Genomic DNA, 26885 nt, shown 5'->3' with positions numbered 1-26885 from the left:
TATAGACAGGCTCCGGATTCTCATGTTCACGATCATTAATGAAGCAGAAAAGTTGAGTTGAACATCTGACGTTATAAAAAATACAACAGCAACCAAACGTTCGAAGAGTGAATCCATGTCTAACCAGCTCCCCACAAATTTCCTGTTCGCGGCCAGCTTATTTCATAAGACACTAGAGGATAATAGAGGATAAACCAAACTGAGGGTGAACGTGTCTAGGCTTTAAGCCTCAAAGAAAATGCCTGTAATGACAAGAGAACTTTCTTCAACTTTTCCCGCTCCCCCTCATCAATTAAGTTACCATCATCATCGAACTTCCTGGGTGGCTCAAATGCTCTAATATAAAGCTCAGGCTTGTTGATGAAATGAAGATCAAGGAAAACTCCAATTTGTCGAAGGTGGTACTGTGATCGTGCACCACCAAGGCTTCCCCCTGCACTTACGATTGCAGCAGGCTTATCTGCCCACACGTTGGGGGATCTGGATGCCCAGTCGATGGCGTTCTTCAGTGGAGCTAACGGGAAGAAATGAGAGCAAAGAAGAAAAAACCATTAATCGGACGTTCTGTTTCTGTTCTGAGGCAATTTCAAAAGAGGACGAGCTCAATTTTTATGCAAATCCAATAGGCAAAACTGCTAAGAATATCATGCTAGGGAAATAAAGGCAAAGAAAGTTTTGAGGTAGTAGCAAGTAACATCAACCGCAATAATGATGGCCACCTATTCTAACAACCAAGCATCTTGAAGATCATCATATTGACATAAAATGCCAGAAGCTCAGAATTGAATTCACAAGTTTTGAGGCTCAAACTTCCACTAGGCACAAACCTGACCCAACCATCCCTTCCTTCCTGCAAATCTATGTCTCCAAATATTGGGTCATCTACATGTTAGACCGATGATTGAATTTTTTTAAACATGAGCAAAGCAGTTCAGTGCATATAAAAAAATCAAATGGCCTACAGAGTCATGCATATAGGAAATCTCAAGGAAATACTATGTTGATACCAGCAAAAGAATGGCCTCAGACACATATGAACAGTAAAAGCATTCTCACAAACATTACCTCTTTCATTTTATCCCTGAATTATTTGATTGTACAGTTGAAATTAACCCTGTATAGGGCATGGTAACACCGTGAGACATTACAGTGTTAGTTGTTCCACCTATAATCGCCATTGTTTCTCCAAATAAGAGATGCCGGTGTATAGAGCCAGCCTTTTATCGAGGGACAGGTACAAAATAGAAACAAAATAATGGGCAGTGAAGAACCCCTTATGTCCAACCTTGTGCCTTCTCTGAATCAAAATCATCTGGAATGCTCTTCTCTAGATATAGTTTCCAAGGTAAACTGTTTTATGTTAATGGGTATAAGGAACCTTATCCAAGTGTGAGACTGGACAGTGAAACTAAATTCCACCTTTTGTATTATCTATGCGGAAAACTAGTGGCAGCTACATTGACAACAAAGGCCACGATTAGACACCAAGGATAATTGATGCGAAACCATCACCTACAAGAGAACTTGCATACTGTGCAAATGGAGAACAGTAATACATGATTTTAGAACTCTGAAATATGACTAACGAACGAAACTTTCACATGGAGCAAGATGAAGCTTTTCATGCCATTTGCCTTTTGAGCAGCCTAAATTACAAAACTCTCCGGTACATTTCACTATAGAAAATGAAGTAATGCTTTACGCCCATTCTGAGAAAGTTTGTAACAGTAGAAACACCAAACCCCCCCACCACTCAAACAACAACCCCCCACAACAACAAAAGCCCTAGAAGAATCAAAGTATCATACTAACCAATTTGTCATCTACAGGGGTTCTAAATGGACAGTGTGAGGGCACGACGGATGGCCTCTGTGTTGAAATTATCAGACCGTCGTTCAATTCCATTTTGGATGAGCTACCTTTTTCAGAGCTGCATATAGTCATTTACTGGCAGCTTTTTCAACAGGATCAGGAGCTATGATGCCAGGCCGCGATTCAGCCACTGCTTCTCTAGCATTTTTTTTTGTCGCTCCTAAATGACGCTTTGATCGATAAAAGTAAAATACAGGTCATCAACTGAGGATGAGAACAGTTGCTTAGGTACATATGCTGAAAAATTCATGTTAGTCCTTGACAACACAAAGCCCAAAAGATACAAGGACAATGTTTTATTTACACTGTGAAGTTGTTTCTAGATTGGGAAGTGGGGAAACATGTAGCCAAGTATTGCAACAGATCATCATACTACATTAACATAATGATTTTAGACTTAATTATCATATCTATGCACGTCATCAAACTTCAACTACATATGCTGGAGAGTACACATTCACCAAAATTTTTAGGAAACTTGTCAAACAGATCAAAGATGGCAATTGCGAAATTGAGATAAACATCAAGCCCGACAGCCTGGCAATTAAGTTATCAAGTTAAGTTTTAGAAGATCTGATAAAACTCTGACCACAAAACTGCTGACGAACTTTAGAATAACATAAACATAAACCATCTGATCAAACTTTGGAGGCAACCAACAGATACCCACATCAGAGAGAGTAACATTCGTCGTTAAAAACAATCATTGTTGCCAAAAATCATAAAAATGGAGACCTCCCAACTGAAACCCAGAGTCCAACATACCAGTAACAGAGTAATTGTATTCAGGGGAAGCAAAAAGAACGCTGTCGGCCTCCTGGATCTTCTTCCTGAAGCTCTCCACCACAGGTGGGAACTTCTTGTCCACTTCCAAATCTGTATTCAAGAAAGGAAGGGGCTCGATGTCTATATACTCGATATGCATTCCGGGTATCGACTCCTTGCATATTGCGATCGCTGTTCATCATTCCACAATGTAAAATCACACAAAGCTCATTATGTGTGTGTGTGTGCGTAAGAGAGAGAGAGATTGGTACCAGAACGGAGGAGGCCACGGTTATAAGAAGCACGACGGAGGGAGCCACAGAGAGCGGCGACCTTCAAGGGCTTGGTCCTATCCTCGGGGTCAGGGGAGAGCGACTCCGCCCGAACTGACATCCTGCGACGCGCGAGATTGGTGACTTGCGACGAGGGAGACGATGCGGATAACAGCGCGGCTCTTGCTCCTCTTCCTCCTACACCTACTGCTCTTATAACGACCATAATTCTTCCCACGTTTCTTCCACTCTGATCGGGAAAGGTAGATTGGCCGACATCCCGTCTGCGGCTCTCTTTTTCTACCTGTTCACCGAAAAGGGGAATCGATGCGGCTTGTGCCTTTTTTTTACTTTCCTAAAGTTGTTGGCAGTTGTAGTATCCAATCATCGTATGAATTCATTTATGATGTTTGCATGCTAATTTTTTTCTTCTGTGCGAGCAGCTGCTTCGGCTGCAAGTTTATAAGAAGTGTTATCAAAATCAGTATTGAATAAGTTTTTTTTAGGACATGGATGATACAGTTAATACGGGGGCGAGACTCTAACTTGATCGGTCAAACATGACTCCTTTGTAAACAAGTCAAACTTGAACTTAACTCATCGAGCTTATAGCTTAGTCAAGTTAAAATTACATGATCTCAACTCGATTAAATTCAAGTAAGCTCGTTTAATTGAGGTTACTCTTGTTTCATAATTTCTAAACTTAAAATCAGAGAAAGAGATCCAAGCCAAATGGGATGTTGGTCAACGAGTCTATTTCAAGCCAAGACACGTTTACCGAGTTCAGCTCGAGCTTACCTTGTACACGTCAACTCGAACTCGAGCTAAACAATATTCAAGCAAACCAAGTTCGAGCTTGATTCATTTCGTGCACCACCCTAGTTAATGACAGATGCATCAAGCCATTGTGAACTCTTTTTTCCAACTTTTAAGTTACACAAGTTTAGAATTTTTAAAGTAAAATTTCAAACATTTCTCTTTTTAGTGTTGCTTAGCCATGAAAGTACTTCACGTAATTGTTAATTTACTCTCAACACTGAACCAATTACATAGACCACAAATATATGTAATTGGTAGTAATCTTAGTATAGCACAAACTACAAAGCACGTAACATGTCCACATAAAGTTGCCACTCGAGATTATATGAACATTGAGTTTACTTTGAAATCAAGGTGAAACAATGACTACTGGCAGTGATATTTTAAAATACTTGCTTCGCGAAACATCGGTTGCAGCGATAGATACTGGCAGGAAGAGAGAAAAGGTAGATGACACTCTAGAATCACATGCACAGTGTGAACAAGAGAATGGTGAACTGAGTTCAACACGGCCTTCATTATCATCAAAGCGCAGATGCATTAGATTCAGATCAGCTAAATATAGAGTTGATCAATCTATGTTAATAGGATACAGCTGATAAGTTGAAGATATCCCCATATCATATTCAATTCATTTGCAGCAGTAGCCATGGTGCTTATGACTATTGACTACCAGACAGGACAACAGTAGTTGCAGGTCACATGGAAACAAAACGGTAGTTGGTCTGAGTTGAAGAAGGAAAGAAACGAAAAGCTTGAAATTCTTGGTAGCACAAATACGATTGGTTTGGTAAAGAGTTGTCCAGCAAATGGGGCCACATTCAATTTTCTCTGTATGCCACCTTCTCGCCTTCATTAATGGCGGGATATTCGGCATCTCTCATCCTGATCTCTAATGAGGACCACCAACATGACATGCATGAGACTAGCTTAATATTATCAGCAGCTCGAATTCAAGGGTCCGCATACCTTCGACTTGGTGGTTCTTTATTTTTTTTTAACTTCGTCCATAATAGGCTCCATTACCTACTACCTCTGGTTTTTTTCAAAGTTGTCCTTCAAGTTTTTTTCAGGGAAAGTAAATGCATGGTGACTTCCACTTTGTCTCCCTATCCTATTTTTTTGGAGCCTGAGAGAAGAGCCCGACCGGCTGGCATATCCATGAGCCCAGCTGTAATTGTCCAAAATGGTTAGTAGACAGGCGTGGCCAAGTGTCATGATCTTGTTTGGTAGATTCCAACCTGTTTCTTAATAGTTTTGGTTTCAGCCTCAAAAAGCTGTGAATCAAGACAATTAATTATCTAACAACTCATTTATAAGTCTCTTATGATTCTTCACAATCTTTTAAGTGTAAGTCTAAATTGGATGTTGTAATAATTCACCCTCTTCAAGGCACATGTGTTTGCACAAATAACCGCAAGTTTAAGTATTGAATCAGCTTTGATACCAAATGTCACAACCCAATTTGACGGATCATAATCCTCTCCCTAACAACTTGTCTTCAATCTAAAAAAGAATAGGAACCAGGACAAACCAATCACTTAACAACCTCTTTTTAGAAGTCTTCCTATTATTCAACCAAACTTTTCGGTTGTGACATCAAAGTTGAGTTTAATTGGGTTTGTGCACTTAAAGTTTTGTCAAGTTGGATACACGATATGTTCAATTTTTTATCCCTAATTGGATGGATCAGATCTTTACAAGATTCATGTTTTAGGTCTAAATTCTCATTGGATTAAGCATGCATACCTCATTTTTATGAAAACAACACCTAGATATATTGGACTTTGCATACATTTGGATTTCTCTACGTTAATGTTTCGTGCGGAAAAAAAAAAAAAACAGTTGGTACTTAATTGTTCATGTTTGATTTAACATAAACCAAACAGTCATACATATAAACTAAGTAAATTTTTGCTCGAATATGAAATGTCCAGGTTCTTTTGTTAAGAAAAAGCCAAGACCCTCTGAGAAAGAGTAGATAGAGAGTGTGTGTCTCCTAGCAGGAGCCAGGATGGGTGCGTGTCTTCGTGTTTGCGTCTCAACGAATCAAACGTCCTCATATCTTTAAAGACTATGTACCCTTGGAGACACTAGTCTCGATACTCTCATGTTTTAACTCCTCTCCTAATATCGCAATTGCCAAGTCTAAATGGTAGGGAAATTCAAGTGCTTTTTTTTTTTTTTACCGTTGCCCAACAATCCTCAATAATGCTGATGACTCTTGCAATTCTATGCTCTTGAGGTAGGGCTGTTCAACGAGTTGAATTAACATGAGATCGACTCGAACTCGCTCGATAAACTTGACTGGAGCTCGACTCATTTATTAAACGAGTTGAGTTCGAGTTAAAAAATGAACTCAACAACTTAAACGAGCCGAGCTTGAGTTGATTGGGCTCGGCTCGGTTGAAGTCCGTTAAGTTCGAGAAATAAAACATATAAAATAAGTTTCATAAAATTATAAAAAAAAAAAGATTGCTGAAATGGGTAATCTCGGCTCAAACCAATCTTCGGCGGTTTGTGGTTAATCGAGCCAAAACTCGAGCTCGAGCAGCCCTACCTTGGCAAACCCTGAAATTGAGAACTCCCTCCCTCATTTGTTCTCTCTATCGCTCTCTGTTCCTTTGCTTCTTATCTGGTACTGCCGCAGGAGACCTCTCCCATCAGTGGCGGCTCATGCAGAATTGGGACTTAGCCATATTCAATAGCTACAACAATGTACATTCATATGAATGCAGATAATAATACACATATATTATTCGAATAAACATATATTGCCACTTGGGCGAATGCATGCAGGAAAAAGGTGGAGTTGTTTTATTTGGCATGTGAGTCTCCTATGCCACTTGTACTGATCAGTGGGCTAGGTGCTGCTGCCCTAAGGACCCAGGCCTTTTCCTCCAGCCTGATCGGCTGCACAAAAGAAAAAGTAATGCCTTCTTTTTCCTTTAAAAGCTTAGACCACCAGAGGGTCGGATTGCTTCTTCACAAATTAATTACTCTACAGAGAAATGAAATGGCCATTTGAGTGTAGTTGGTGTTGGTGTGGTCTTTAGTTCTGTGCTATACTTTTTGGCCTTAAGTGGTAGGATATATTACCAAAGTTAAATGGTGCACAATTACCATCTCTAAACACAAATGCAAAACCCCAAAAGCAAAGGAAATATGGGGGGCTTTGGACCTCTTTAGTAGGCCTGGGCGTCGGCCCGATATCTTAACGGGTCGGGCCTGGTTATCACTTTCTAAGCCCGGCCCGACGGCCCGTTAGATTGACGTTGTCGTGTCGATGAGCAAGCAGAGGGAGGAGAAGGAGAGAAGGCCGGAGGCAGCGATGGGGACGAGGAGCAAGCCACCCAACAGCGTGGGTGGCCGCCGACGGGTCGTGCCAGGACGGTAGGCCATTGTCGGCCGTCGCCCGCCCAAAACCGGCGAGGAAGCCACCGGCAGGCTGTGGGTGGGCACCGGTGGGTCGCACGGTGCCGTCCGACGACGGCGAACCAGCCGGTGGCCTCCCTTCCCTGCCGTCGCCCTCCAACGGAAGGCCAACGCCTTCCAGCGCCTTCCCCTCTCCCTCTCTTTGTAACGGGCCGGGCTGGGCCTGATTTTTTGTGAACAGGCCCGATACCCACCCCTACTCTTGAGGCTTTAAGAAGAAAAAAGAACGCAACACACGAAAACACAAGGAGGTTGTTCTTGTTAAGGACGAGCCCCCCTCAAAACACACGAAAACTCAATCATTCAGAGACAAAGGGTCTTCTACACCTTTGGCCGCATTGTAGCTCAACCATTTCCAACACAAACATATACAAGATCGTGTTTCCCTTTTAAACGCAAAGGTTCGGGGTAATATTATAGTAGCAAAAAATATAATAATGCTTGTGACTAGGGGTGGGCTGGCCAATTTAATGTTTCTAAATTTTGATTAGGGGCTAAAATGTATCATTTTTCAAAATTTTTATATATTTCAAGTAAATCTTTTTAATGTAAATGTTTTAAAAAGATTTTTTTTTTAAGGTGGGCCCAGGGCCATGTCTTCGCTCCACCCCTACTTGTGACCTAATAGAAATGCATATATGATATTTGGTGTTTGGAATTCGGGGGATTTGAATTTCTCATGGAACTGGCTGAAGAAAAAGAAGTATACCTTAGCAGCTGTACATGAAAGCTTTGGCTTTGGCTTTGGTACTTAAGAAGTCGGAAGGCTAAGTCGATAACGATACATCTTTTAGCCGAAGGGAGTAGTAAAGTGAGATTCCTTATGCCATAAGAGGGAAAAGCACTTGGGGACGGGACCCCGGTTCGATAAGTTTGTCCGACAAAAAGGAGCCTCCATCGAACATAGAATACTTCGGCCCCAAGGTTGGCCCAATTGGATCATGGCAACCGGCCGTTCACGGCGTTTCGCCGGAAAGAATCGCAGCGGCGGCCGTCCATCTTTCGAGATCGATTGTCAGCTTGCGGAATTGATCCTTTAGAAACGAGTAGCGCACTTTTCAGAAAGTTTGAAGGAAATTTTCATCCTCAACGTCCCATTTTTTGCTGCTTCTCTCTGAAACTCAAGTAAATGAAGCATGGGGTTGGCACAACAGTGATTTTCATTTTAACAGCATCAACATAGGTTGATAAGTAGTCGATTTTTCTTTCAAATTTTAAAAGCATCGACTTTTTCTGCATTGCCAAAAATATAATGTTAATTGATAAGCAAGTTGTAACCAAAGAGGCTGGGTTGTGATTGGACCGGGTCCAAGTTCCAAGGTTGGTCCAACTGCAGACGCTGTTCTGAGTTCAAACTTGCGAAAATCTATCATATGAACACGATGGTCATGTCAAAGAACGATGCTTTTAGAGAAAGAGGGTGTGGGGCCCACCGAGATGTGGGGCCACGGCCACCGTAATGGGCATTAAATCAACGAGTCTCTCGCTTCTCATCCCTCTTCCTCTTCTTCTTCTGCTCACTCTCCCTCCACCTTTTCCCATCGATAAGACAAAACCCTATTTTCCTTTTCCTCTGCGTACGCTTTTCTCATTCTTTTATATTATAAAATCCCAAGTGATTCCCGCAGTTTTATCTGCGAAAGCCAAACTTCTCTCTGTCACTCTCTCTCTCTTGTTTTTTGCTTTCTTCTGAGACTCTGCTTTCGCTTCCTGTCATTATCAGCTCTCACGCAGCACCGATCATCTAGGAAGATGGCGGAATACATGGGGGGAGGAGCGGCGGCGGTGGTGGTTGGGAGGGGAGGGCGGGAGTGCGCCGCGACGTCGGAGGACGAGGAGGCGGAGAGCGGAAGCACGGGTGGAGGGTGTACTCCCGGCAGTGCAGCTGGGAGAGTGCAGAGGAGCGCTGCGACAGCGGCGGCGGCGACGATGGGGACGATCGACGTGGCGCGGAAGCCACGCGGCCGCCCTCCGGGCTCCAAGAACAAGCCGAAGCCGCCCATCGTGATCACGCGCGACGCGGAGAACGCCATGCGCCCTCACGTCCTGGAGCTTGCCGCCGGCTGCGACGTGGTGGAGAGCGTCGCCCGCTTCGCGCAGCGCCACCACCTCGGCCTCTGCGTCATCAGCGGCCGGGGGACGGTTGCCAATGTGTCGCTTCATAACTCTACGGCCGTGGCCTCCTCCGGACGATCTCCGGCCGGCACCATTACCTTTCACGGCCGCTTTGACATCCTCTCACTCAGCGGGACCTACCTGCTTCCCTCCTCTCCCTCATCCCCTCCTGCCTCCTCCTCGTTCACCATCAGCCTCGCCGGAGCCCAGGGCCAGGTCGTCGGTGGAACAGTCGCCGGCAGTCTGGTGGCTGCCAGCCCCGTGGTCCTCATTGCAGCTGCGTTCAACAACCCCTCTTTCCACCGGCTGCCGGCGAATGACGATGAATCCGGCGACGCCAGGACAAGTAGTGGAGGTGGTGGTAACGGCGTTAAGAAGGAGACCGATGCGGAGATGGAAGCGTGCTCCATGTCGATGTATAACCCACTGAGTTGTCAACTTCCTCACCATGACGCCTTCACGTGGGTGCCCCCCTCTTCTTCTAGGCCTCCTCCTTACTGAAACGAATGAATCTCTCTCTCTCTCTCTCTCTGTGCATGGGAGATGGCCATCCATGGCCGTATCATGCATACGTTGTTAGATACGCTCAATATCAGTTTGGTCTTTTCCTCCATTGTTCGCTTGGCTGGATTGCTATGACGTTGTACTTACTAATATTTAATCTTGTATCAGCCTGACCTTTCTACTGATATACCACACTCTTCCTTGTGTTTCAAAGACTTAATTTATAGCTAATATGGGTCAGCTAGTGATACGTATGAGAGAGACAGAGACAGCAGTGTATGCCCTCTTCTATTTCTTAGAGAAAGAGAACCCAAGCGGATTTACCATGAGTCTTTTACTTGGTTCTGGACTTGTATGAAGTGTGTGTCATTGAAATACATATATGGGAGACCGTGTAGATTGGTGCTTAAATTCAGGAATGCGTGTAAGTTGGATTTGATTGCGGAGCCGATGAAAGAATAACATACGAGAGCTTTGAAAAGCAAATGGAAAACGACGTCTAAATGTGAAATTAAACCGCCGTCGAAGTCCCAGTGAAAGAAAAATGACGTGAACAGAATAACGTGAATCGATCTACAGGCTTGATGGTGCAAAAGCTAAAGAAAAAAGCGTACGTTACTCTTACAGAAAAAAGGAACGCATTGGAAAAGGGTTCTGAGAAACGCGTGGGGAGCGAGATAGAAGCGCCATGAAGGTCCAGTTGCGAAGCGTGCATGTTTAGATGGAAAATGAAAACGATGAGAATTTAAAAGAGCGAAAGAGACGACAGAAAGACATCGATCGTCAGGGGAGGGCGTGCTGTCTGTTTGGATGGGAAAACTAATGGGTCACAGTTTGGAAGAAAGAAAGAGACGAGTGGGAGCAGCATCATCTGATTACGAAAGAGTTTCAGGGAAACAGACAACCTTCGGGTCTAGACAAAGACCAAGTGCGTAATCGCTGCGATCGGCACAAAATAGAAAGGTCTAGACGATAGGTGGGAAAGCCAGGAGGTCCTCTTTCTTCAGTAGCAGAGCACCTTGATGTGAAGGAAAGGTGACTGTTGGGCTACCCTGGCTGGCCTCTGATTTGACAGGTGCAACTCCTCACTCTTTTCTCTTGCCGCCATAGAAACGGGAATCTCTCGACCGAGTCATGTGAATTTGTGTTCCCTTTACCTCCACGCCTCCTGCCATTTTCAGTGCATTCAGCTCAGGACTCAGCACCGCTTGACCAGCATTATACCAATTGAACATGGCAGAGCTTAGTTTTCAAATTCAATTCGTTTCCTTCTTTTTACAACTTTGGAACACAAGATTGTAAACAGAAGTTGAAAATATTAAACTGCTTGAACCGAGTAGTTTCCTGTAATCTAAGTATTGCACTGTGTTCCCGTGCCTGTATAGTACTCAAAGTACTTGAAGTGATGAGGTAGCATTTCTTCACAAAGCTTGTAATAGCAAAATCACATGACTCACCTTTAGATTGAGAAAACTCTTTGCTTAAGACTATAGTTCCTAAGAATCCTCCTCCCTCTTTTCAAACTCGGCTCTGGATTTGTTTTGGTTGAGTCACATCTCAATTATGTAAAGGTGGTAACTTTTGGACATGTGCTTTTTCCATTTTGCTTCCTTCTATTTGCATATATTAATTGGCAACTATAGAAAGAGCCCTTGGTCTTCTGGTCTGCTCCAAGCCATGATGGGACTTCAAGCATTGCCTTTTGCAATTTGTGGACAAGATCTCATAAGTTAGACACACAAATGAAGCCTTGCCTGCGGCCAGACAAACTGGGGAGTCTGCCTGATCAAGAGAAGTGCTCCGAGGCTTGTACCACCAAAGCGCATAAGATGGGGAATTAAAAAAGTCTTTTCATTATCAAAGCGATTGTTTTATTTGATCACATCAGGACATCGAAGACAATAGCTTTATCTTTCCTGAAATGGGAGTTGAGGAAAAGAATCGCAGAAAAAAGAATAATATAGACTTCCGGTGAAAACTTGCTGAAAACTTGCTGAGGGGTGAGGGGTAGGCCCTCCGGCAAAATCTCACGCAAAAAAAAAAACTTTTCTTTTAAGTTTTTTTTGTAAAGCAAAACTGGGTTAGAAATTGTTGGCTGTACAAAGAAAGAAAAAAAGGCTTCACGTCAGTCACGCTGGTGAAAGGACCTCTCTCTCTCTCTCTGAGAGTTCGATCTTTTCATGTAATTAATATACAAACTACTTTGCACGAAGGAGAAAATGAACCGCCGGATTTTTCCTACTTCCTGCAACAAATTGGTTCCGCAGATAGACTGAACACTCAGAACCAATCGAATCAAGTACTGAGCAGTGAGCTCCTGGGCTCATCGTCCGCGGTTCCGCGGTACCTACAAGAGAGAGAGATTCTGGTTGGTGTTTTGCTGAGAAGCGGGTGCACGCGGGGCCTCATGGTTGCATGTTCAAACCGAATCCTGCAGCAGCAGCGGCAGAGCAGAAGGTACGTCCCTGTCTCTGCACCGTCTCTGCTGCCGATTAGTCACGCATCAACACCCATACTCACCTCCTCCTCCCTCTCTTTCATGTATTAATTTACCTGAACTCCCTCCTCTAGAGATAGAAAGAGAGAGAGTTGAACAGAAAAGGCTGCACATAGCATATGGGCAGCCAACCTTTTTGACAGAGGCTCAAGAAAGGGGGAGCTGCCGCTTGCTCTTTCTAATCTTCTGATTGATTTCTCCTTCCTCCTTGTGCAAAAAAAAGGGGTCTAAAAGAGAGGCTGGTCGTACCACCTATATGAAGATGCGTGGTGCGCGCTTGCATAACACACACACACACACTCTCTCTCTCTTTCTATATATTCCATGCTGCCTGTGGGAAGAAACGCATGCAGGCGCAGTTGCAGTCGGTGGGCTTGCTGCTTTGCACACTGTTCCAAGAAAATAAACTGTACTTTTCAACGCAGCAGGGAAGCACCAAGTTCAGGGTTCAATACAAACGTCTTTTTACAGACTGCTGCTATCTGCTCTGCTGCTTTGCGACCATTAAGTGTGGGGAAGCGACGCTCCTTCCTCCTTCCTCAGCACCACTTATTTCAACACTGCACAAATTATCTTATCAACTGGCAACTGCTAGCTTGACCAAAACCAAAGCAAATCCCACAAACACAGAGAGAGAGCTGCTTTTCTTTCGGAATCCTTCATCTCATCTTTTTCCAAATCCCCCAACCCTCTTCCTTTTTCTCCTTTTCTGCTTCTACCAAGTTCATCTTGTACTTTTGTTGGTCTAGTTCTTTTATTACCGCTGCAATCTACTGATCATGTACACATTTTTTTTTTTTCTTTTATGCTTTGGAATCTAACATCGGAGGCAGAAGCTTCCTTGCAGCTGATCTTCAACTTTTTATCATTGCGAGTTTCTCTTTTAAATATTTTAACTCGTAGCCTTTTGAAGGCCTCCTTCGCTCATTGGTAGAGAGACACTTCAGTCTGATTTCCGTGTTTGGTGGCTAACACGGGAACCTCTGCTCCACCGTTTTATGGGAGGGTCATTTTCGTCTTTTTATATGAAATGATTTTTTTTTAATTCAGCATTTGTGCTCACGGTTCATGGGAAGTTTTCTTTTTACCTTAAGGGTAGCTCTGTCATTTCGTACCGCTAACACTGGCTAACATAATAATCTATTCACATTTCACAAATACAATCACACCTTGGAAGAAAAACTCCAATATAAATAAAACTGAGAGAACTTTTAAGGGACATTGCTCACACTTTTTGGGGGGCTTTTTATAATTTTTTCTTTTCTTTTATATTATATATATAATGTTTTCATGTCTTTCTTCAAAATTTTCTGGGTTTTAATTGTTTCGTTTTTTATTTGGATTAATTCACAAATGCTTTCGGATGAATTTTAGCTGATCCCGTACAGGTTAGATTCTGGATTAATGGATTTTAGTAATCCAAAGTAAAAGGTGAATGGTTGGCATAGTTGAGTAAGATGTTGCTAAAAAAGTGCGGCCATGGAGAATCCATATTGCTTTCAAGAGGTCTCTGTTCGAAAAAGGGAAATTGTCAAACAAGGACCCGTCTTTGAAATTCTGCTTTAGCTCCCAGCTCAAAGATTTCTTATTAAAGGAAATGATAATGACACCTCTTTCCCTTTCTCTGCTGGATTAGAAAACTGCTTTTCAACCTCTTAATGGTGGCTTGAAGAAATTCAAAGCAGCAGTTCTCTTAAACTGCCGGCAGATCAACTGCATTTTTTCACCAAATCTTTTGGGAAAAGGATTTAGGCCCATTGATCCACACCCTCAGTTGGTGAAAGCAGGTTTTATCTTAAGGACCGAACATATTGGAAGTGTTCCTACCAAGGCACACAGAGGCGGAGCCACAAGATGCTGCTCAGTTCATTGTTCAGCCCAGTCAGAAGAAGATGAAAAATAAAGCTATATGGCCAGATCTCTCTCTTTCAAAAGCGCACTTGCAGAGAGATAGAAGCAATCCGTGAATCTGTACTTACATGGGGACAGTGGAATGCACATGGAGGGAGTTAAGTTTTGAGCTTCGGTGACATCAACACCATGTGTTGCAGAGGGAAGAAAACCGATACCCAAGTTAAAGCAGTGCTATCCCAACACACTGAAGATGACGTATTCCTTCTACTCACTCCAAAGCATTGAAATGTCTTTGTCATCAACAAGGAGGGCAGGCACCGTCTTCCCCAACATCATCTTAATTTATCACCTCAAATGAAAACAACCATCACCGAATCATCATACTGCTCGTTTTCAATTAGATCCACAAATAAAACTCGGATCATGTTACCACTTGTTCTTGCTTCACCGCGAGTTCGGTCTCTGTGATAATTTGTCAATGCCCTGATCACAAGGAAACAGTAACAGGAAAGAAGCATTAAACTTGCAAATACCAAGCTACCACTTATACAGAGAACTTCAAAGATTCAACATTACCACCTTGATCATGTTATGGATGTCAGCCAAGACCTAGAAATTAGTGAAGATGCACCGACCATGTGGTTCTTTTGGCGATCGGCTATCTGCACATATTGACAGTCACATATCTGTTCTTTTATTTTTCAAGGCAAGGCAGGCAACAACTGCGGAGTGCGGAATACGAATCACAGCAGGCGACAAAGCAGGGTTTAGGAGTTAGAAAAGAACAGGTCAAGTTATAAAATCCATGTTTCCAACCAGCATAAAGAGAAGAAGTCTGCAAGACAACAGAAACAGGAAGGAGAAATTAATAGATCCGATACTGGCAATGTTAGCAACGAACAGTTGTAACTTGTAAGAGAGATTCTCGAACTCACAACTGCATGAATTAAACACATCATTTTCCTTTTAATATATGGATGCAGTGAACTGAAACAGGAAGCAGGAAGATGGATGAGCAGGACACGTGCGTTCAATTTCAGACAAGGAAAAAGCATGTCAGACAGTATCAATTTTCAAAAATGTTAAAAATACCAGTTTATGCTAAAGGCAGGTATGATGCCTTCGTTCCCATTCCTTGGGAACTCAATTTGCAGAAAACCAAACTCGACGAAAGGAACCGATCAAAGCGAACCTCTTCTTTACATCTTCTCTGATATCAGAAATGGCTTCCAAGTATGTTGACGTATTCTGAATCTGTTGGACAATAAACTGGAGCCAACAGAAAACTAGCAAAGACTTAAGATCCAATGCAGGAAAAGAAAGATGGGAAAGCATGAGTTGCTGGATCTTTTACGACATCCAAGGCCATTCAGCATTTTGAATATCACCCAAGAAGGAAAAAAATTGACGATTGAGATGCTAGTTCTTTGCATGCCTTTATTTTTTTCAATGGCTCATAAAAGTACTCATTTAGTTTGGTTGTTATTTAGTATTTGGACAAACGACAAATCATAACTTAACTTTTAAAAAGTTAACAATCATATGGAATCCCGCAAAAGAGTTATTTACTGTCAAAAAACATCAAATTTACTATAAAATGACAAAAAATATCTTTAGCTGGCCAAAGAAAGAGTGATTTTTTTACAAAGAGTAATTTTATAATTTTACAAAAATTTAACGATTTCTATCAGTCAGCTGCTGCTTGATAATTTGTCTCAAAAGTTGAGTGACTGACTATTTGTTGTTTTTTAGAATTTGAAGAGAGATATGTTCTCTGCTCAAATTTTAACCACCTTTTTGTGATTTCTTCTACGTACTCGTTTGGAAACACATGCTTCTTCCTCAATCATGGACACATGACGACGGTGTCTGACATAATGAAAATGTATTGCTATCCGATTTGTTTAGCTAGTTTGCAAATCGTTTGTTGTCATATGGAAAAGTATGGATTTTGATGTGAGGATGATGCTTTTGAACATAAATATTTCAGTTTAAAAAATTATTAAAATTACATATAAAATTTTAAAATTTTCATTTATTCTATATAAAAATTTTGAAAAATGATATCTCAAATATGTATATATTCTGCCATTCATTTATCCGGCCCCTTGTGGCCAGGCCAACGTTTACACGTCTACCTGCTCTGCTCTTGCGTTGGTGACGCAATCGTAGGGATGTAATTGGTCGAATTCTAGCAGGATCCAATCTCGAATTCTATGTAACTAGGTTTGGATTTGGGTTCAAATTCATATGAGGCTTTTTTTTTTAAGAAACAAATCCGGCTAGCGTGAGATCCAATGTTTATACTTATTTGAGACGAAACTTTGCATACATTTATCAGATTTATATTTATAAGTAATTGAGATGAACTTTTGCAAATAATAATCGGATTTCAGATTTGGACTTGGATCCCCCTATGAAATGGTATATGGAATCTGAATCGACTGGTAACTGGATCGAGATTCCTTTACTAGATTCAGTTAAATAGATTCATAATTTGGTTTGGGAATTCAACATATCCAATTTATTAAATTTTATCATACAAAAATATTTCAAAGCAAAGTTGCATTTAGAAAGCGATGCGCTTGTGTTCAAAAGCTGAGTTTACAGTAGATTGGTCGACTGATGGTGTATTCACGACTTCGTGAGCAAGCTTGAAATGATAAATTATTTCTTCACATATACATTAGGGGAATTTTTCTTTTTGGGTATATTTTTAAGAAGTTTAAATTTTGTAATTTTTCAGTAGAAATTATATTTTTCATAGAAAATGTCAAAGAGGAATATAAAATAATTTTTTGCCAATCTGGGAATATTAGCTGCAATTCTTCAATTAAGTTTTTTTAGTTAATATTTTTTTTTAATGGACACAACTGGAATTGGAGTTTTGTTTTGCCCATTTGTATGAAAATATATCTCCGATAAAAAAAACATCCTAACAAGCAAATTTTCTAAATTACAGGCAAAAGGCAGGCTACAAAAAATATCACTGCATATTAAGTTCACCTATCAGCGAATTGAATTTGTCTTATAAAATTATTTTCTTCATTTTAGAAAGCCCAATCAGCGAATCGACTTCCTCCGCACGGAAAGAACGCAAATAGGTGAAGCCTTCTTTAGAAAGGAAAAACATAAATAAATATTGACTTCAACGATGTCAAAAAGGTCCTGACATTGCAGGAGCTCCAAGTCTCCACATTTAAAACCCAACGCTAACAAAGAAAATCCGAAGATTTCTTCTTCATCGTCTTCTTCGTCTGTCGTTTTTTGTGCTCTTTCCATCGCCATGGATGCTAAGATTGGCAAATTCTTCGAATCCGTTGGCAACTTCTTCACCGGCGGAGACCAACTCCCCTGGACGGATCGAACCATCATAGCTGTGAGTCTGTTTCTTCTTCCACTTTTACCATTCCTGCCGTCTGACCGCTCCTTGCAAGCCCCAAATCCCAGAGGCGGGCTTATGGGTTCCTTTTGTTTTGCTTTTTAGGTTGGTGGTATTTCTTTACCCTGGTTGGAACCTCAGGTTCTAGCTGTTGTCATCCCGAATTGGGATAAAGAAGGGGCTTGGGGGAATTATAGGAGTTGATTGTTGGATTGTTACTGATTAAAGATGTTGGGTTGTGATGCTTTGGTTATATAAGTTCGATTTCTGCGGAGTCACGTTGCTTTTTCTAGATTGGGATTCTCAGTTTAGATCAGGATCTTGTGTTCAGTACCATTGAAATCGGTCACGGACTTTGATGATCAATGAATGGCATTGTAATTGGGGCTAAAATTGTTTGGCATTTTTTGTTGTTCTTTTATTCTCTAGCAGCATCCTATAATGGACGAATCAGATTTATGGTTGCAGAGATAGACGAGAACTACTTTTGTGTTCAACAGCATAGTGTCGTGATGAAATGTTACGGAGTTTCTACAGAAGGGTTTCTTTGGTGAGGGAAGGCCTTGCAAAAAATTTCAAAGCTTTGGGGAAATTGTTCTATGTAAATAGCCTAAAAATGCATAAAAAAAATGAGAAGTTGAAAATTTCGAATTTTGGTAATACCGCACAAACTCTTTAACTTTTGGAATGTTTAAATATTTAGGAAGTAATATAGTTTTTGTTTCTCATCTCAAATGTCTTGGGAAGATGAGGAGAGTTTCACTTTCACCTATCGGATATTTGGTAGCATGGATGTGATAGATTAGAAATCTCAGAAAATCTCATTTTGTGCTACAACATCAAATAGGTCCGTGGAACTATCGTTCAAGAATTTAGGTATCCTAGAGTTCCCTTTAAACATTATCTTGTTGAAGCAGTTTTGAAAATTGACCCTCTTTCTATTTTCAAACTGATGCCTATTTCTAATATTTCTAGTTACCTTTGGATTGCTCAGATGCTTCTTAGGCCTTTCTTCTGATTTTCCAAAATTTTCATATGTTTTCTGTCGTATGTTATTCCTTTTCACTTTGTAATGGTCATATCTTTTATTCTCAACAATCATGTTCATGGTATCAACTATATGAACGTTTCAAGAGGATTACAAATTTCTCGATGTTAATGTTTGACATGTGATTATTTAAGAGTTACAGGCGTTGACCTTTCCCCTTTTGTTTAAACATAAAAGTAAATGCTTACTCCTGTTCAATACTTGCAAGCTCGTGTATCGAGTCCAACTAGAAGTTGTCCTTTAAATTACAGAATAGCAAGGACAACCATGAAAATTGCAGCGTAAAGTTTTACGGCAAACACTGTTTTTGACACAATTGTCAAATCCAAGAAACATGTTTCTTATGTTCTTCATTTTGCTATTTATATTTGTCAACATCAATTATCAAATTTAATAAAATGGTTATTTTATCAAATGTAACATGTTTCTATCTAACACAATTATCAAATCTATCAGTACACAATTATTTAATAAATTAGCACAATTACCAAATCTAACAAAGACATGGACATTGTAACTCTAGGACCCCTCTGCTTAGAACATCAACATAGAAGCCTTAAAGCATGTTATTATTACAGTTGTATCTTCCATTTGCTTTAAATTCCTCTGGGTTCTTCTATTCATCTGACCTTTTACTGTAGGTATGTTAATTTTTTTTCTGCTATAGGGTTCTATATTTGTTGCTTACATTCTGCTTCCCTGCCTTAATGGAATTTAGGGCTGTGAGCGAGAAGTTGCAGAAGGAGGAGCTGGCGACTCGGCTGAAAACAAGAATGATAGCATAATGAGGCTATCTTGGGCACTTGTTCATTCAAAGCAGCCTGAGGATGTGCAGCGTGGAATCGCTATGCTAGAAGGTTTATATTTGTGGAATCTGTTTCTTTTCTTCCTAAGATTTAAATCTCATAGGATTTTGCTTTCTTCCCTCCTGGCAATTATATTAGGCTTTGACACGTTGTTCATTGGAAAAGCTACTATGCATGATTCAGATGATCGTGTAAAAATTTATTGTTTCTTAAAACTTATACAAACACCAACTTTTTCTTCAGTTGCTCTGGATAGCGCGAGCAGCCCTCTCCAGAAAAGGGAGAAGCTCTATCTTCTGGCTGTGGGATACTATAGAAGTGGAGACTACTCTCGAAGCCGGAATCTTTTGGATCAATCATTGGAGGTATGTATCAATCTCGTTCCTATAGGACCTTCAATATTTTCCATGGCCGTCAAAAGTTGAAGCTACGATAACATGTATGAATGAACTCCAGAGTCCAAATCATCTGGAAGACTGGAACATGGATGGTTTGTCTTCTTCTTCTTTGAGTTATTATTGTTATTATTTATTATTATTATTACAATTACTTCTACAGCTTTCGTGTTACATTTGGCATCTGATGCAGAACTCTGAATAATCTGGATTTGTGAACTCACCATTTTATTAATTGAAGGTTTGGGCATGTTATCCAATTAGACAATTCAGTCATGGTGATTGTATGTTGATGTAACCAATTACCTCAGTCCTCACCAACGCTGATGACAGTTTCCCAATTTCATTCATCAAAATGGTGTCTGCATGTTCTCTTTGTATCTGTAAGGTGGAGGTTGTGCATTTAGTTAGCACCATTGTTATTTTTCAATGTTCAAAATTTCAAATTAATGAACCTATAAATATTCCTGTAACTTTTGGGAGAGAACTTGGATTATATCATGGTGCTATGGGGTAAAGGTTATTGAACTTATTGGTTTTCAGCGTGAATGAAGGTCTAGATAATTAAAACCATGCATGAACCGCTTTGGAATTGGAACACGATCTTTATACGCAATATAGAATGGCTGCAGTTCCCACAAGGCATTCTTACGTTTGGCCGCACTAGTGTTGCCAAAATACTACATTATAGGTGTAGCTGATAATTTGGCACTATCATCAAAGCCATATTCCAACATCATCCTGAACAGGTAGTTATTGATAAACACAATGCATTGGTGTGGCTTCATTTTTTCCTGCAAACTAGTAAAATGTTTATCAAGCTCCTTTTTGTGTTGCTCAGAATTTGAAAATAGATAGTTGTTTCGAAATAGCTTTTGAGGTGTTCTCCATAAATTGAAAATCATTGTTTGCCAAGCGCATAGAAACCATATTTCCATCTCAATGCATGGCTCCAGATAGATGTCCTAAATGTGACAAATCTAGGTACTGCAAAACCATGTATTAATCGTTCTAATCTTTTTGTGATTTTCATTATTTTATTAACTTATTTTTACTGTGTTAATCTGAAATGTTTGGCCATTGTGTACTCGCAGATCTCCCCAGATTTTCGTCAGGCACAATCTCTTAAGAAGGTGGTTGAAGATAGAATCGCCAAAGGTGAGGATTGGATTGATTCTCCACTAGATTACTTGTCTTGACTCAGCAGCATTTAATTAGAAATGTAATAAGACGCTAACAAACGACGCTCTTTCAACAGATGGTGTCATCGGCATTGGCATTGCAGCAACTGTAACAGGAATCGTAGTTGGCGGAATTGCTGCAGCTTTGGCTCGTAAGAAGTAGTAGATGTTTTCTCTGCCACAGTAAGAACAGAGCAAAAGCCAAAAAACAATTAACGGATGGGGGAAAAGGGTTGAGTCATGGTCATCAATAATCGAATAGCTATAAACCTCATAGTCAGCTTGTACAGGAAATTCCCTGAGAACTACTTTGGTGATCTGTTTCTAGAACATACTTGTTGGTGAGGGTTTTTTTTTTTTTGGTTCAGGAGAAGATTGTGTCATCGTTCTCTTGTTTTAGTCCGTGTTGCAGATGATAAGTGGCTTTTTGTTATGCTATTTCAAGCATTCGTTCGTTAGATTGTTGTTTTCCTTCTGAATTCCTGTCAAAGGGCTTTTTCCTTTTTCTATTTCCCTTGAAGACAAGAATGCTAGTCTATGGACTTTATTGTTGAGAAGACTTGGGTGGGGTAGATTGATGAATAAAAATCTCTTGCTGAAATCACCATAAACGTTGCTAAAGACACAAGTGTCATTGCATCATAAACCATTGTTAACATTCTTGTCATGACTGTTTTCTAGTGAGAGAATTTTTATTTTTAAACATCTGACAACATCCATCCAGCAAATTTAAATCCTCCCTGAACCAATATTCCTGATGCCAGGTTGATGCTTTCTATTTTTTTTTCTTTACTCACCTTCCCCTCATCTCTTCCTAAACTTCTCAGCAAGTTGCTCTTGTTTATACTCAGTTTCCCTTCTCTTGGACGCCATTAAAGCCGACTTCCACTGCATCATCCGCGGTCCACCATTCAAACCAGCGAGTCCACCGTTTAAACCAGCCATCACCGACCTGCCCTTTCAATCTTCTCCTCCAGGAGGATTTTAGATTTAATGTTTACTAATTGAATTCAAATACTGTGTCTAGTTTTATGATAGAATTTAAAATTTGAGTATGATATTCTTCCAACATGCAATAAAAATCCAACATTTATATGTTGGATTTTATGCTTGAAACCCATTTTTAATTTGAATCTAATCCTGCAAAATCTGAAACGCTAAAGACGGAATCCAACCTGAATCTAAATTATTTACATTGGTTACCTCTTCCGCTTTTCTTCCTCATTCATAAACTTGGGGGTATCCAATGAGTTGTGCTTCCTCCTTCATCAACTTAGGGGTATCCAATGAGTTGTGCCCATTCGGGATGACTGGAACTTGCTCGGTTAAGCTCGAACGGAGCTCCACTTATTTGTTAAACCAGTCCAGTCTGAGATTAAACTAAAACTCAAATTTGTCCACTAATTGAGTTCGAGTTACACAAACTCAACTTGATTAAACGCAGTAGACTTGCGTAACTTTAGTGTTTTGAATATGGATCTTAGATCTATATACCATGAAGTCGTTGCAACTTACGGATTTTTTTCTTTTTTTCTTTTTTGTCTTTTTCCTCCGTCGTTCCCTCCTCAGCTGCTGCCTCCTTCGTATCATAGCAACGTGGTGCTTAGGTGCTGCACCATATTTTAATGATCTAACTAGATTGCTATCAAGCACACATCGGGTTAAAAGATTATCAAGCTTGAGCTTAGTTAGGTTTCAATTCACAGGCTTAAATATGCTAACCTTCTAAAGCCCCACTTGAGCTCAAACAGAGAAATATACTAGTGAAGAGCTGCACTTGAGCTCGAACAGAAAGAGATGAGTCAAGCTGAGCTCCATCGCACGCCTTCCCCCTCTCCCCTAATTTTTTTCTACAAGAAGTGAGACAAAGTTTTTGGGAGTGTTCTAATGGAGGGCGTCTCGTTTACCGCGCGTGCAAGTCTGTCGCAAACCTCCTCCACCGTTCAAGATCGGGCCCATCCTCTGAAGTGCCATTGAAGATAGATTCAGTCGATCACGGGAGCCCGTACAAGAGCCTGGTGCAGGGCAGTGACACCTCGTCAGTGGCTCCGAGCGAGGGCGGTGCAGTGCAGGAGGAGGTGCTTTTGTCCTTTTAACCAAAACGTTCGGGTTCGGCACTGATTATTCCCCGTATCGAGCAAGCACAGCCATTAACAAATGGGCAAGATGCACTGAACAATAATTGGAATGAAAATGAATCCGAGGCAACCAAAAACAATGGGAAGCAAAATAACAAAGAAAATGGGATTTTAATGGCGAAGACCGCCCCATCCCCTCTCGCCTCTTTAACTCCCCTTTTATCGTTGCCGGTTGAGGTGCAGAGAATGCTGTGAGACCTGACTGAAAAGCACGACACCCACCAACCAATATGTATGATTGTATCACATCATTTGCAATATCAAAAGAGTAGTACCCATAAAAATCAAACTGATAACTCATCAACTCAAACAAATTGAAAGAAAAATCAAACTGATAACTCATCAACTCAAACAAATTGAAAGAAAGAAAAGTGAAATGAAACACTGCTTGGTGTTCATGAGCGCTACTTTTATAAAATACAAATAGTGACTACACACTTGAATTAAAGTAAAAGACTTGAACTAAAAGATGTACCATAGACCAAAAGCAATTTAATTAAAAGACAAATTAAAAGATGTATCATAAATCAAAAGCAGCCCTAACCCTGAAAACCGTCAAAGCAAGAAAAGGAAAATTGGATGGCTTTGCCTCCAGCAAACCGCCAAAGGTGGGAGCAAAGTTCAGTCGGCCATAGAAGTGAATCACGGGGTTGTGGCATTATTAAAAGTAGATCTGATATGGGCAACACACATTTTTAAGATGAACCACACACGAGTCTCTGCATTATCTCATATGAAAAAGCACACCTCATAGAGTTCAACATTATTCACTTATAACATCCGAAGCCATCAAGACTTCCCACAAAAAGCAACACACAGAACTAAAGAGTGCATCAAACAGACGACCACGGTGACGGTTCCTCGGCTCTAGTATTTCCCGGTACCCAGCAAGGCAAGGAGGAATTCCCTGTAATCACCAGAAGTCTTCTTAGAAACCACCTGATCGAGGGTGATGCTGCTCCTATTGAAATACTCTTCCTGTATATTCTTGAGGTCGAACTCAGCGCGTGTGACAATCACTCGAGTCAAAGCATCTTCATCAGTCCCCTTGTTCACCGACAGTCGCAGTACCTATGAGTGCAGAGACAGTGGGAAGTTATGGAACTTGAAGAATTATAAGAAATGGCGTAATGCATGAGCTTCACACACGCTGTCATGCTTGGTAATGACTATCTGTTATATAATTATAAACAAACAGAGGCCATGAGGAACATGTATGATCGACCAAGAACGGATCAATATGTCTCAATAACAGAAGTGAACCGCCTGTTGCACTCAATTAGATCACGAACAACACGGAGAAGAATCCTTCCACAAGCATGGCAGCCTTCCCTTTGATCGACCAAAGAATGACAGGCAAAAGGCAAGTTTATGCATGTAGATGAGTGCAAATGTTCAGGTGCCCATTGAACAACTTGTTGATCTCTAACTTCGAATGCAAATCATGTCTGAATATGGCAGATTCTTTGTTCACAAGATTTACCTTTTCATAATAGTTGTGAGGAGCATAGATGGATCTGATCACTGCTCGCAATGCTGAAAGAAATTCATCAGCGGTGGCCTTCAGATCCTGAAATAGCCATAACCATCAACATTATAACTTCTATATTAGAACTTTTTGAACAATAAACAAATTTGAGTTGGGGAAAGGGAGAGAGAGAGGCCTTAGTGATAAAATTGTTGTAGTCATCTTTGTATCTGTTAAAGGTAGCTCTGAGCTGTGCTTTGCTCCTGGTTGTCAAGATACGGATGACCTCTTCATGGTTGTATGCCTTGCCATCAATAGCAGTCCTGAGGGTCTTCGACTCAGATTTTGCAAGGTTTGCATCCACTTCTGGACCTTCATACCTATACGCAGTGACAAGTCCTACAAGAAGCTGCAAAACCCACATCACATTTAGTACATATATTATGTTTCTCATGTGCACCCTTATGATGGAAGAAGAAGTGCGGATACACATAACATTTAAATGGTTGAAAAAGTACAACATGTCAAGGAAGCCAGCCTAGAAGAAAAGGATCAAGTTCTATCAAGCCATATAAAGCCCCATTTCGTGGCTATCATCATCATGGTGTGGGGCATATGAAGGGCCTTCCTTTAAAATGGGACCCCTAAAATGGCCGATCTGTGCCATTCTAGGGTTCTCATTGAAAACTTCTCTGGCTCCTACCAGCTCGTAGGAACTTATCTTCCTACTGCTAATGGAAACATTACAAGGATGACAGAGTACATACCTTGCGAAGATCGCCATGAGAGTGAGCAGCAACATCCTCTTCAAGAGAACACTTGTAACGAGCATGGTAGGCCTGCCTTATCGCCAAGAGTTCATTTGAGGATCGAGCGGCAGCCAACTCCACTATGACCCTGTAATCTATCTCCTTCTTGACTGCCACATTCGCTATGATCGCCTCTCTCTCGACCGGATCATGCATCCATCGATAAACAGCTCTCTGGCACAGGAAATCATAAAACAACAGACAGAGGAGTTTACGTTTTATTGTTGAACCATGTTCAGGAACACGTATGCAGACGAAATACTCAAGATGTTTCGGATTGTAACCTCGAAGTCGCCAGATAATTCTTTCTCCAGACGTTTGATGAGATCCTCACCATACAGTTCTTGGTAAGCCTGTCTGATAGCGTTGCGTTGAGCAGCGTTCCTGTGAGCCAAGACAGATATGACGGCCTTCTCATCCGTGCCCCACCCTGCATGTTTTATGATGAATCAGTACCACCATTACCGATCATCTTTAGAAACGTCAACAAAATATCATGCCGAGTTCAGAGGTTTTATGAGAAATGCATGATCGGCTTCGTTATCGTGAACTAAAGAGAAGATTAAAACACGTCTAGATTGTGTTTGTCCTTGCTGATTGCAGTTTCTTCCATGATCAGACCGTTCTAAAACAGAGAACTAAGGACCTTTCTCGATCATGCAGAAACAGAGGAACATCTAAACACCAAGACCAAAAAACACGGCCATTTTAATAATCTCAATGTGAGTAAAGGAAAATGGACGATCCTCCCCATCAAGGACCAAAAAGATAAAAAAAACCTACAACTTGGTCGGAAAGATCAAAAAGAGAAAGAAACAACACGCATTCTTTTACAGGATAAACAGAGAAAGCATCAGCAGAGGATCCTGGGTAGTTATGAAGATACCTTGGAAGGCCTTCTTGAGCCTCTCAGCGTCCTCTGTTGGTGGAGGAACAGGGTGAGGAATGGTGATGGTTGCCATTCTTTCTCTCTGAAACACCACCAGCACTTCTTTCCACGCAAGAAGATGGTGAGAGTCGGTGATGAAAAGACAGTGGACTCAGCAAGGCTCTTATAGAGCACACACAGGGGATGGCAAAAAAAGAAACCTGCTCCACCTGCCCTTTTTCTTCCTCGATTTGGTGGTATAACTCTTTTTCCTTTAAAATTTTTAGTGCTCGCAATCAATGACTTGCGAGCACTGGCTTGACTACGTGTTCACCTGCCGAGGAACGCGTTTCTCGCTGATTGTCGTTTCACTGCGAGTAAATTATTCTTTTTGCTTATAATGACAAACATGGCCTCCTCTGTGATCAGTTTTCGGAGATCGTTGGGAGCTTCCTTTCAACTGATCAAAAAGTTGTTCATGCTTCACTGTGAATTGGTAGAGATAGGAAGTGGTTCGGATTAGAATCAGTTGAACATGTTGAGAGTTGGAATTAGTTTGGGTTGGAGACAGTGACAAATTGCAAAACTCTTTTACTGGATTCAACCCCTTTGCAAGTGTTCTTATCACTCGTTTGAACAGGCGGCAATCATGTTACA

At 41.0% G+C, this 26885-nt stretch overlaps 4 protein-coding genes across 4 annotated transcripts; 2 read left to right on the top strand and 2 right to left on the bottom strand.

Annotated features, from left to right (window-relative positions):
* Nucleotides 1-2: 2 nt before the first annotated feature.
* On the bottom strand, nt 3-3241 carry LOC116245963 (NADPH:quinone oxidoreductase). Its single transcript, XM_031617607.2, has 3 exons — nt 2910-3241; nt 2638-2829; nt 3-514 (listed from the first exon to the last, which is right to left on the bottom strand). The coding sequence occupies exons 1-3, from the start codon at nt 3133-3135 to the stop codon at nt 216-218; spliced, it is 717 nt and encodes a 238-aa protein (XP_031473467.1). The 5' UTR covers nt 3136-3241; the 3' UTR covers nt 3-215.
* Nucleotides 3242-8713: 5472 nt separating this feature from the next.
* LOC116245961 (AT-hook motif nuclear-localized protein 17-like) lies at nt 8714-10091 on the top strand. Its single transcript, XM_031617606.2, has one exon. The coding sequence runs from the start codon at nt 8916-8918 to the stop codon at nt 9777-9779; it is 864 nt and encodes a 287-aa protein (XP_031473466.1). The 5' UTR covers nt 8714-8915; the 3' UTR covers nt 9780-10091.
* A 7202-nt stretch (nt 10092-17293) lies between these two features.
* On the top strand, nt 17294-21533 carry LOC116247514 (mitochondrial fission 1 protein A-like). The gene is made up of 5 exons (XM_031619706.2): nt 17294-17512; nt 19282-19420; nt 19613-19734; nt 20859-20922; nt 21023-21533. Exons 1-5 carry the CDS (start codon nt 17420-17422, stop codon nt 21106-21108), a joined length of 504 nt encoding a protein of 167 aa, XP_031475566.1. The 5' UTR covers nt 17294-17419; the 3' UTR covers nt 21109-21533.
* A 2242-nt stretch (nt 21534-23775) lies between these two features.
* On the bottom strand, nt 23776-26448 carry LOC116249255 (annexin-like protein RJ4). The gene is made up of 6 exons (XM_031622478.2): nt 26247-26448; nt 25645-25790; nt 25319-25534; nt 24748-24960; nt 24567-24653; nt 23776-24154 (listed from the first exon to the last, which is right to left on the bottom strand). Exons 1-6 carry the CDS (start codon nt 26320-26322, stop codon nt 23951-23953), a joined length of 942 nt encoding a protein of 313 aa, XP_031478338.1. The 5' UTR covers nt 26323-26448; the 3' UTR covers nt 23776-23950.
* Between the last annotated feature and the right edge of the window lie 437 nt (nt 26449-26885).

This window comes from Nymphaea colorata, chromosome 1 (assembly GCF_008831285.2).
Source record: "Nymphaea colorata isolate Beijing-Zhang1983 chromosome 1, ASM883128v2, whole genome shotgun sequence".
Taxonomy (NCBI): Eukaryota; Viridiplantae; Streptophyta; class Magnoliopsida; order Nymphaeales; family Nymphaeaceae; genus Nymphaea; species Nymphaea colorata.
The sequence above is the reverse complement of the archived record's forward strand: the minus strand, read 5'-3'. Positions and strand labels throughout refer to the sequence as shown.

Coding starts and splice junctions, on each gene's coding strand:
- LOC116245963 (XM_031617607.2), bottom strand. CDS start 3,135: ATGGTCGTTATAAGAGCAGTAGGTGTAGGAGGAAGAGGAGCAAGAGCC. Junction 2,830..2,909: donor CCGTGGCCTCCTCCGTTCTG/GTACCAATCTCT, acceptor AATGATGAACAG/CGATCGCAATATGCAAGGAG. Junction 515..2,637: donor ATACAATTACTCTGTTACTG/GTATGTTGGACT, acceptor TCTTCCCGTTAG/CTCCACTGAAGAACGCCATC.
- LOC116245961 (XM_031617606.2), top strand. CDS start 8,916: ATGGCGGAATACATGGGGGGAGGAGCGGCGGCGGTGGTGGTTGGGAGG.
- LOC116249255 (XM_031622478.2), bottom strand. CDS start 26,322: ATGGCAACCATCACCATTCCTCACCCTGTTCCTCCACCAACAGAGGAC. Junction 25,535..25,644: donor AATTATCTGGCGACTTCGAG/GTTACAATCCGA, acceptor TTCCTGTGCCAG/AGAGCTGTTTATCGATGGAT. Junction 24,961..25,318: donor CTCATGGCGATCTTCGCAAG/GTATGTACTCTG, acceptor TGGGTTTTGCAG/CTTCTTGTAGGACTTGTCAC.
- LOC116247514 (XM_031619706.2), top strand. CDS start 17,420: ATGGATGCTAAGATTGGCAAATTCTTCGAATCCGTTGGCAACTTCTTC. Junction 19,421..19,612: donor TGGAATCGCTATGCTAGAAG/GTTTATATTTGT, acceptor CTTTTTCTTCAG/TTGCTCTGGATAGCGCGAGC. Junction 19,735..20,858: donor TTTTGGATCAATCATTGGAG/GTATGTATCAAT, acceptor GTGTACTCGCAG/ATCTCCCCAGATTTTCGTCA.